This window comes from Hibiscus syriacus, unplaced genomic scaffold, assembly GCF_006381635.1.
Source record: "Hibiscus syriacus cultivar Baekdansim isolate YM2019G1 unplaced genomic scaffold, ASM638163v2 tig00110674_pilon, whole genome shotgun sequence".
Classification (NCBI taxonomy): domain Eukaryota; kingdom Viridiplantae; phylum Streptophyta; class Magnoliopsida; order Malvales; family Malvaceae; genus Hibiscus; species Hibiscus syriacus.
In genome coordinates, this window is record NW_024062819.1 from 461,651 (window position 1) to 471,795 (window position 10,145).

Genomic DNA, 10,145 nt, shown 5'->3' on the forward strand with positions numbered 1-10,145 from the left:
TTTATTGCATGCCGGCCTCGCCTGGTAACCTTGATTACTTAACCAGTTTTGATCGGCTGTTTTTCTTCATTTGCACGATCTTAACGAAACACCATTGATTTTTGTGAGTTACACAACGACTGATTTTTGGTGTTCGATGAAAAGACAAGCTGAATGAGTAATGTTCGTTGACTCCTAGGAGCATATGATAGTCTTCGGACAGCTCTTCCTTGAAACTTTGTTTCGTTTCATGTTGTCTGTAGTGTTCATAACTTCATTCTCCTTTGTTCAACACTTTAATTTCAGATTCTTTTTTCCAATATTTCATTAGACCCTTACCTTTCAATCTCTTCCATGGCTGATTCTTCATTTGAAATTGAGTTCTCTTCATCGTTAAACTACCACACGCCGGCTTCACGCTATGCCTCGAGTACTACTTTCACGCCACGCACCTTTGCTCGAGTGCCCCACACCACTCCGCGGAGGCTCAGCCATCGTCCTCCTTCCACACCTTTCGCCACCGACGATGATATGTCATGGCAAAGTGAAGTTTCATGGCAGTTTGAGCCTTCCGGTTGGCGCGAAAGCCGCGATTTGGGTGCTGCCCTTAGTCCTTGGGCGGCATCCACTGTGTCATCATCGAATAGTCAGGCATTAGGCCGACGCTTGGCTAGTGAACATTATCTTTCTCGCACTTCTGGTGGGCTTCGAAACTTTGCGAATTCGAGCTACGAGTTTTCAGGTTACGGAGCTGTGCCTTCAGCGAGGCTTGAGCTTCAAAGCTATGTCGCTAGAGACGATGACAGTTCGTCGCATCTCCGTTTCCAAGATCATAGTCGGTCTAATCACGATATTTCGAGGCTGGCTACTATCAGAGAAAGCGGCAGTAAGAACAGTCGGAGTCCTTTGACCGATGTTGATGAGCTTAGCTCTATAGATTATGACACTCGACAAGATGAGAGACGATTAGACCTGTCACGGACCAATCGTAATGTTCATGCTGGCACCGGTTCCTATTGTTCATCGGTTTCACAGGCATATATGGATGCTGATCGGGATGAGGATTCGCTAGGGGGGCATCATCAGCATGGTAGGAGCCATCACATGAGACACAGGGTGGATAATGAAATTGATCTAGTAATGCAGCACGAGCTTGCTGGTCACGATGCTCGGAAATCAACTTGCCATCATTCTCATGGTAATCATCAATATGATGATCTTAGCTTTTCAAAGGATTTTTGTGAAGATAGTATTACAGGGCACGATCACGGTCATGGATTATCACATGACAGTGTTCATAGTAATCTTGATGGCCATCAATTCGGTGCTCATAGTAATCACGGTCATGGATTATCACATTACAGTGTTCAAATGAGACACAAGTTGGAAGGTCTTGACCATAACTTGCAATCAGCAAGCCATCAATTCAGTGGTGATCACAAGTACGATGACTTCAATCCGGCACCGAATTTCTACGAAGATGACGAGGAGGAAGAGGATGTAGAACCACATAGGCCAGTTGGTTTGTTGAGTTTGTTCAGGTATTCAACAAATTGGGATATAGTACTTGTGATTTTGGGTTGTGTAGGAGCCTTAATCAATGGGGGTTCACTTCCTTGGTATTCTTTTCTGTTTGGTAAGTTTGTCAATAAGATTGCAAAGGAATCAAAAGGTGACAAAACACAGATGATGAAGGATGTTCAGATGGTAAAAACTGAAACAAGAAATCTTATATTTTTTATACCCGAATTTCGGTCGACATTCGAAAAACTTATGTTGTCTTTTCTTCCGCTTATGTATCTGCAGATATGCCAATTTATGTCTCTCTTGGCAGCAATAGTGGTGATTGGAGCATACTTAGGTAATGAAAGACATAGATTGTTTGAACTGTCACTTCTCTTTGTATCTTCTGTAAGTATTAGAAATGGTTTTTCATTCAATAAATGGCAGAAATCTCCTGCTGGAGGCTGGTCGGGGAACGTTCGGCTCAACGGATTAGAACAAAGTATTTGAGAGCAATTTTGAGACAGGACATCAGTTTTTTCGACACACAAGTTCACACCGGTGACATTATGCATGGTATTTCAAGTGATGTTGCTCAAATCCAGGAAGTTATGGGAGAGAAGGTAACCCAAAAAGTTTGGACTTTTCACCCTTCTTACACAGCCAACTAGCACTGAACCTGATATGATTGTTCAAAACCTGAACTATGCTATGCAGATGGCACATTTCATTCACCATGTATTCACCTTCGTATGCGGTTACGCAGTCGGGTTTATTGCAGCGTGGAAAGTGGCACTGGTAGTTTTTTCTGTTACCCCACTAATGATGTCTTGTGGCATTGCTTACAAGGCAATTTACGGCGGTCTCACCGCAAAGGAAGAGGTACCGAGTATCACACATGTTACCGGAAATGTTTACAGTGTCAACTTGTTATTCTTATTGTGTTTCGGTTCATATTCTGGCACTACAGGTTTCTTACAGGAAAGCTGGTACCATTGCAGAGCAAGCAATTGGTTCGATTAGAACTGTATTTTCTTTTGTTGCCGAGGAAAATTTGGCAGCAAGATATGGTGAATTATTGTCAAAATCGGTGCCTCTTGGTGCGAAGATCGGGTTTGCCAAGGGTGCCGGAATCGGGGTTATTTATTTAGTTACATATTCAACATGGGCATTGGCCTTTTGGTATGGTTCGATCTTGGTTGCTCGGAACGAGATCACCGGTGGTGAAGCCATTGCTTGCTTCTTTGGTGTCAATGTTGGGGGAAGGTATCAACGTCTCTTCCATTAGAGTGCAGCTTCTAATGCTGATTGCAAAACAAAATCACCAAGTTGTTTGATCTTTTTTATTTCAGGGGCTTGGCATTATCACTGACATATTTTGCTCAATTCACTCAAGGCACCATAGCAGCGGCTCGAGTGTTTGATATTATAGACAGGGTTCCAGAGATAGACCCTTATAATCCTGAAGGAAGGATGTTGTCAAGTGTTCGAGGAAAGATCGAGTTTAAAGGTGTAACTTTTGCTTATCCATCTCGTCCTGATACTACAATTCTCCGTTCTCTCGATTTGGTTATCCGATCGGCGAAGACGCTTGCGTTGGTTGGAGCAAGTGGAGGTGGCAAGTCTACCATCTTTGCTCTCATCGAGAGGTTCTACGATCCCATAAAAGGTAAGCTCATTAATCATCTCAAACGAATCATTTCATTGAGCTCAAGTATGTGATGTTTTATAGTTCTTAATCTGGTTTGGATCCTTTAACCGGTAGGAACAATAACCTTGGATGGCTATGATTTGAGGACACTACAAGTGAAGTGGCTAAGAAGGCAAATCGGCATGGTCGGACAAGAGCCGATTCTTTTTGCCACGACGATATTGGAAAATGTGATGATGGGCAAGGAAAATGCCACCAAGAAAGAAGCTGTTGCAGCTTGTGTTGCTGCCAATGCTCATGGTTTCATCTATGATCTTCCACTAGGATACGATACTCAGGTCAACAACCGAAACCGTACATCAAACATCGATGAATTTGTTAAGTGCATACATGTACTGATTTTCTTACCTCAAAAATGGATTTTGCAGGTGGGAGAGAAGGGAACTCAGTTATCAGGTGGTCAAAAGCAGAGAATCGCTATAGCTCGTGCGTTGATTAAAGATCCGAGAATCCTTCTCTTAGATGAGCCTACCAGTGCCCTGGATGCTGAAGGCGAGGCAGTTGTCCAACAAGCAATTGACAAGATTTCTAAGGGAAGAACAACAGTGGTCATTGCTCACAGGCTGGCAACGGTAAGAAATGCCGACACAATTGTTGTTCTCGATAATGGATCGGTTGCCGAGGCTGGTAGCCATCACCAGCTAATGCAAAGAGAAGGAGCCTATTATAAACTTATCAAGCTTGCTTCTGAAGCAATATCAAACCCTGAACCAAATGAGACACATGCTCAAAAGGGAATTGAGTTTTCTAAGTATGAGAAATCAGCCTATGAAACATTGAGATCGCCGTCTGCGTATGATATTTCACGGTCGAAGTACTTGAAGTCAATCCAAGTAGTTAACCAAGTAGAGGAGGAAATGCAACAAAAGCAAAAGCCTAGAGAATATCGAATTTCGAAGATATGGTCTCTACAAAGACCAGAGCTCGTCACGCTTTTACTCGGTTTTCTTTTCGGTATCCATGCAGGTGCTATTCTCTCCATTTTCCCCTTGTTTTTAGGCATAGCTCTTCAAGCTTACTTTGATGACACTCCAAAAGAGTTGAAGAAAGAAGTTAACAAGCTCGCCTTAGCACTCGTCTGCCTAGGCTTCGGTTCTATAATTACCTTGACTGGACAACAAGGTTTCTGTGGTTGGGCTGGAACAAAGTTGACACAAAGGGTGAGAGACCTCTTATTTCATTCGATACTTAAACAAGAACCTGGCTGGTTCGATTTCGAGGACAATTCCACTGGAATCCTTGTTTCAAGACTCTCAATTGATTGTCTCAGTTTTCGATCGGTCCTTGGGGATCAGTACTCAGTCTTGTTGATGGGTGTGAGTGCAGCTGCAGTGGGGCTTGGTGTCTCGTTTTACCTCGAATGGAGATTAGCTCTCGTGGCTGCTGCCGTTACACCTTTTACTCTTGGTGCAAGCTACTTGAATTTGATCATAAACATTGGACCAAGGTTAGATAACAAAGCATATGACAAAGCTAGCAACATCGCTTCCGGTGCAATTTCGAATATAAGGACAGTGGCAACATTTTCTTCACAAGAAGAGATAGTTAAGTCCTTTGATAGAGCTTTATCCGAGCCTAGGAAACAATCAGTGAAAAGGTCACAAATTCTAGGCCTCACACTCGGTTTCTCTCAAGGTGCAATGTATTGTGCATACACTTTGACACTTTGGTATGGTGCCTACCTTATGAAACAAGGCCATACGGGTTTCGGTGATGTATATAAAATCTTTCTCATTCTCGTGTTAAGCTCGTTTTCAGTCGGACAACTAGCAGGCCTTGCACCAGACACCACCAGGGCCGCGACAGCAATACCTTCCGTGTTCGATATCCTCGATCGGAGGCCACTGATTGGTAACTTCCGAGATAAAGTTAGAAAAATCGAACTGTCGAAGCCACTGGATATTGAATTGAAAAAGGTGACATTCGCTTATCCATCTAGGCCTCAAGTGATTGTGTTGAGGGACTTCTGTTTAAAGGTCAAGGGTGGTAGCACAGTGGCAGTGGTAGGCGGAAGCGGGTCGGGGAAATCGACGGTGATATGGTTGGTACAAAGGTTTTATGATCCAATCGAAGGGAAAGTAATGATGGGAGGCATAGATTTGAAGGAGCTCAACTTGAAATGGTTGAGAAAACAAATAGCCATGGTGGGTCAAGAGCCTGCTTTGTTTGCTGGAAGTATAAGGGAAAACATCGCATTCGGGAACCTGAATGCCTCGTGGAGCGAGATTGAAGCGGCTGCAAAGGAAGCTTACATCCACAAGTTCATTAGTAGTCTCCCTGAAGGCTATGAAACTCAGGTACTGTCTAACTTAGAATACAAGTTAAACGCATACCGGTTTTAGACATGTAGACGACATTAAGTTTTAATAACACCTTATGCTCAATTATCTGACAAATAATCTTGCCTTTTCTTGCAAAACAGGTCGGGGAGAGCGGGGTGCAGTTATCGGGTGGTCAAAAACAAAGGATAGCAATAGCAAGGGCCATACTGAAGAAATCAAGGGTGTTGCTTCTAGATGAAGCAAGCAGTGCCCTGGACTTGGAATCAGAGAAACATATCCAGGATGCACTTAGAAGGGTTTCGCAGAGTGCCACCACGATCATAGTCGCACACCGGCTTTCCACGATCCGGGAAGCCAATATGATTGCTGTTGTCAAAGATGGCGCCGTTGTCGAACATGGCAGCCATGAGAAGCTTTTAGCTTCACATGCCGACAGTGTTTATGCTAGTTTGGTTCGAGCCGAAAGAGAAGCCAATGCCTTTGCTTGAGACGGGACTTTTCTTTGCTTCTTTTACAAGTTCTTGGTTTCTGTTATTGATTTGAATTTTAATTATATTTCAGTAACTTAATTTGAAAGAATCTATCATTTGTGAACTTCTCATTAAGCTTAATGGCATTAAAGGTTCAAAACTCAAAGGCTTGACAGTCGATTCACCTAAAAGAGTACGATTTTACAACGTTTTAGTCACCTAATGTTTGTAAAAACTTACTAGTTTGGAACGTATATTTAAGTTCTGGTTTGTTTTGTCAGCAAACTTATGAAAGTAAATTAACTCATTGAAGCTTTACTACAATCCAGATTGTTTATTTTTTAACATTCAAGCCTGTAAAAATGTACAGTAAAATTTTAAATTTCGAGTTTCTGCATGCATGGATGATGTTAGAAATTTATAAGCTAACATATTCGACTTGACATTAAAAACGAACACAAAACAAACATATAACGAATAAATACTAAACCCGAGTCACGAAACAACTGCAGCGATGTTATGCAGTCATGTGGTTAGCAAAAGGAAAGTTTCCAAGGTGGAGAGCCAAGGCACATGCAAAATAAAAAAGACAGTATCTGATAGCTTTTGAATGTGCCCTGCTTCTCCACTATGGCTGACCCAGACTCTTCTCCATTTTTTCATTTCAGGTTTGCTGAAACAAAGAAGCTCATAAAAACACCTGTGAACGTAGGACATTGAAAAGATAATTTGGAAACATAGGGCATTGAAAGACAATGAGAATGGGGGTACTTACAAGGGGTTTTATGAAGATTGAAATGAAGTCGAATTCAGGAAAGTAGCCATCCGTGTGTAATAAGTTGGCAAAGGCCCGACAAGATAGAATGGAAAACAATATATTGTTGGACAGTGGCTGGTACTGCTTTGGTGTCAAATGTCGGATTGACACTGTCAAATTTGTTAGTGAAAACATAATCGACATGACATTAAAACGAACACGAAACAATCGCGTAACGAATAAACACTAAACCGAGTCACGAAACGAACAAACCGCAAGGATGATGTGCAGAATTGTTGGGGTTAGCAAAGGGAGAGTTTCCAAGGTGGAGAGACAAGGTACATGCAAAAGCAAAGGCAGTGTATTTGTCTGATAGCTTTAGCATGTGCCCTGCTTCTCCACCATGGCTTACCCTCTCTAAATTTTCCATTTCTGGTTTGCCAAAACAAAAAGAGAGAATGGCAATGAGAATGGGGGTAACTAGAAGGGGTTATTATAAAGGGCCGAAGTGAAGTTAAATACAGGAAACTAATTCCCGACAAGGGAGAATGGCAAACAACGTATTGCTGGACAGCGAGGCTGGTCTTGTAGTGGTTTGCTTATTTAATAGATAAACCCTTGTTTATGCATATATATGTCTCTTCATGTATATATTTGTTGTTTAAGTTAATCGAAATAGGTTCATTTTGGTTCGCATTTAGGCACGCGGATGGGGTCTAAGCCCAGGTATTAAGTAATAATCCCCAGATTATGGCAGACCACCAACCGCGTATGATTAGGAGATCCACAAGAACCCAACTGCTAGAGCTCATCCGTCGACAAGAATATTGAATTAGCCTTTATCGACTCTTAACATCGGAAAAGATCAAGGCTGAAGGGTTAAATATGAAGATCTTCTCCGTCAAGCTCCACTGTTCTTTTCTTTCTGTGTTGCTGGATTTGTTTTTCTTTTCTTTTATTTTTCCGGGTTGGTCCAAGTATTTTGTTATGATTTCTACTTGGTTCAGTTCAGGTTTTTGTTGTAGCCTCTTCGACAGGTTAGTTTAATGGGAGACAACAATGAATTTAAATACTTTTCGACTTTGAAAACATCGATTTTCCTAGAGACCAAAGTCACCATTCACATGCTACACTAGTCCAATATATGGAAAGACACGAGCTACAACCGAGAGCTAGATGAGTACACCATGATTAAAGTACAAATAGATATACAGATATACTGCATGAGGGAGAAATGATACATTTTTACGATATCAAGGGTGAGCTCTCTTGTTGCTGCACGACGGGCATTTGTACTGATTGATGTGCACGGCTCTAGCTGGCGTGATCTTCACACACTTCCCATGGAACCACCTCTCGCACATCAAAGTTATCAAAGGCTTAAGGCGCATCGAGGCATAGTTCTCGCCACATGCCCCACACAAGGTCTCTCCATGCTCGTCTCCATCTTCGTCTTCCAACCCTTCCTCCTCGTCCTTTGGCTCTGATGCTTTTGAATGCTTTGCCTAAGGTTCCCATTGTTCCGAACAAAATCAACAGCAAAACAAATCAGTTATTAAAAAGAAGAAGCCATAATGCTTAAACTAAAAAAAGGTAAACTTCAATTAGTATAAATGATAGCAAATGAATGTCGTTGAAACATGCATGGATAGTTGCCACCTACGTGTCGTTACAATTATATTACACCGAATTACGAACAGAACGTCCTTACCATTTTGGAGTTGGATTTCGATTTGTTGCTACTATGATTTGAAACCGATGACTTCTCCTTTGTTTGTTTCTTGGCAGCACCGGTTACAACTTCAAAAATAGTCGGAAGATCATTAATCATGTTGAAAAGCCGTTTCCTGTATCATAGGAGACATTATACTAGCATCGCGTTTAACAATCCAGTGACCAAACAGAATACTATAAATATCGGTGAAAGATTTCCATCTCGAGCTTATCAAGTTCCGACATAATTCAATCAAATCCACCTAAACCTTTTTTCCATTTTATCCTCTTGGTTCCAAAAGCTGGCCATTCAATAGCAGGACTGGTGCCAGGCCATAATGCCGATGCATTGGCATTAACTATGCAAGCAAGTTAAACCTACCTATCAGCTTTATCAAATCCAAATCTTGCACCGAAATAGAAGGCAACGGAAAGTAGCCATGCATCACTGTGGACGGCAACTAAAGATAGCCAGTCCTTTTCTTGCATGCCATCCCTTGCAAAGTTAATACCCAAGGCAGGCTCGGGTAGTTCCGGAGGGACATCTTCGGCAGGTAAGTTGACTTCCCATTGTTCACTTGGGAAACCATACAAGCACAGGTTCTCTTTCTCTGCAAAATGAAAGAACATAACTCATGAACAGAACATGGATGCAAATCAACAAACCATCATCAACTTAATACACATCGATATCGCAACAACACACGAAACTACACATTATGGGAGATTGACTAACTTTATACACATTACAGCCAGAAGGTAAAATTAAAAATTTAGGTCTAACAAAAATTAACTTACCCTATTCCATATATAACGAGATAAGGGGAGGTAGGATAAGGGAAGACCTCCTAGTTAGAATTATGAATTGCCCACATGAGACTCGATCTCACAACCACAAGGATAAGAGCAAATTCTTCAACATCTGCAACACGTCAGAATCAAACCCTTAAATCTCAAAAAACATCATTATACACACAAAACCCAAACAAGAAACACTAAATTCAAGCATACATTCACGTTCTTTTCAGCTAATTTTTTCTGCAACAATAAGAGAGCTGATAAAGTGAAAGTGCTTAGCATAAAATATCAATCCTTTTTACATATCTCGAGAACCAAACAATGAAAACCAGCAAAAAAGAACAAGGAAACACTAAATATAACAGAAAGCAGGAGAAAAGAGTGAAACCCAAGACAACCTTTACTTTCATTTGTCAAACTGAATTAAAAAAAATGAAACTTCCAAGAATTCAAACGGGCTTCGCAAGGAAAAAAACAGTAGCTTTCAGTTTCTAGTTCGAGTTTTCTTTCTGAGGAAACAAACAGGAAGAAAAAGAAACCTATGGTGAGAGCTTTGATCATGCCAGCTCTTCTTCCTTTGAAATCCCTAAAAACCTCTTCGACTGTGCGAGGATTGTACTGAGCTCCTCCTCCTTCCATATTTCTCTTCCTCTGTTTCGAAGACCCAAAGATACAAAAAGAAAAATCTTCCCTTTTTTTGCTATGAGTGAAAAAGCGACACCACTGTTGTTTTCTATTTATATTATATTAATGATTTGTTCTGTCATTGAATTGACCGTCCACTTAGTTAATAGAGCGCAAAATTTTTAATTTTATAATTATGAGATTGAGTCAAATAATTTATAATTATTGGAGGTATTCCAAATAAATTACTTTTAATCTAACATTGAGGGTAACTTACTATCATACATTTTCTTTATCCCATTATATAT

General features: G+C 41.1%; 2 protein-coding genes across 2 annotated transcripts; one reads left to right on the top strand and one right to left on the bottom strand.

The window, feature by feature from the left end:
• The first annotated feature begins 153 nt into the window (after window positions 1–153).
• Window positions 154–6,066, top strand: LOC120137542 (ABC transporter B family member 19-like). Its single transcript, XM_039153272.1, has 10 exons — window positions 154–1,249; window positions 1,460–1,686; window positions 1,786–1,840; window positions 1,930–2,105; window positions 2,200–2,364; window positions 2,453–2,748; window positions 2,835–3,151; window positions 3,248–3,471; window positions 3,562–5,490; window positions 5,616–6,066. The coding sequence occupies exons 1-10, from the start codon at window positions 334–336 to the stop codon at window positions 5,961–5,963; spliced, it is 4,653 nt and encodes a 1,550-aa protein (XP_039009203.1). The 5' UTR covers window positions 154–333; the 3' UTR covers window positions 5,964–6,066.
• A 1,717-nt stretch (window positions 6,067–7,783) lies between these two features.
• On the bottom strand, window positions 7,784–9,966 carry LOC120137593 (PHD finger protein ALFIN-LIKE 4-like). Its single transcript, XM_039153309.1, has 5 exons — window positions 9,756–9,966; window positions 9,296–9,340; window positions 8,798–9,047; window positions 8,414–8,549; window positions 7,784–8,219 (listed from the first exon to the last, which is right to left on the bottom strand). Exons 1-5 carry the CDS (start codon window positions 9,850–9,852, stop codon window positions 8,208–8,210), a joined length of 540 nt encoding a protein of 179 aa, XP_039009240.1. The 5' UTR covers window positions 9,853–9,966; the 3' UTR covers window positions 7,784–8,207.
• Window positions 9,967–10,145: the final 179 nt, after the last annotated feature.

Excerpts from the sequence above, each read along its gene's own strand:
- LOC120137542 (XM_039153272.1), top strand. The coding sequence starts at position 334 with ATGGCTGATTCTTCATTTGAAATTGAGTTCTCTTCATCGTTAAACTAC. Across the intron at positions 1,250-1,459 it reads TATTACAGGGCACGATCACG|ATGACGAGGAGGAAGAGGAT; the intron begins GTCATGGATTAT and ends ATTTCTACGAAG. Across the intron at positions 2,106-2,199 it reads AGGAAGTTATGGGAGAGAAG|ATGGCACATTTCATTCACCA; the intron begins GTAACCCAAAAA and ends TATGCTATGCAG.
- LOC120137593 (XM_039153309.1), bottom strand. The coding sequence starts at position 9,852 with ATGGAAGGAGGAGGAGCTCAGTACAATCCTCGCACAGTCGAAGAGGTT. Across the intron at positions 9,048-9,295 it reads CCTTGTGGTTGTGAGATCGA|TTATGTTCTTTCATTTTGCA; the intron begins GTCTCATGTGGG and ends TCTGTTCATGAG. Across the intron at positions 8,550-8,797 it reads GGATTTGATAAAGCTGATAG|GAAACGGCTTTTCAACATGA; the intron begins GTAGGTTTAACT and ends CCTATGATACAG.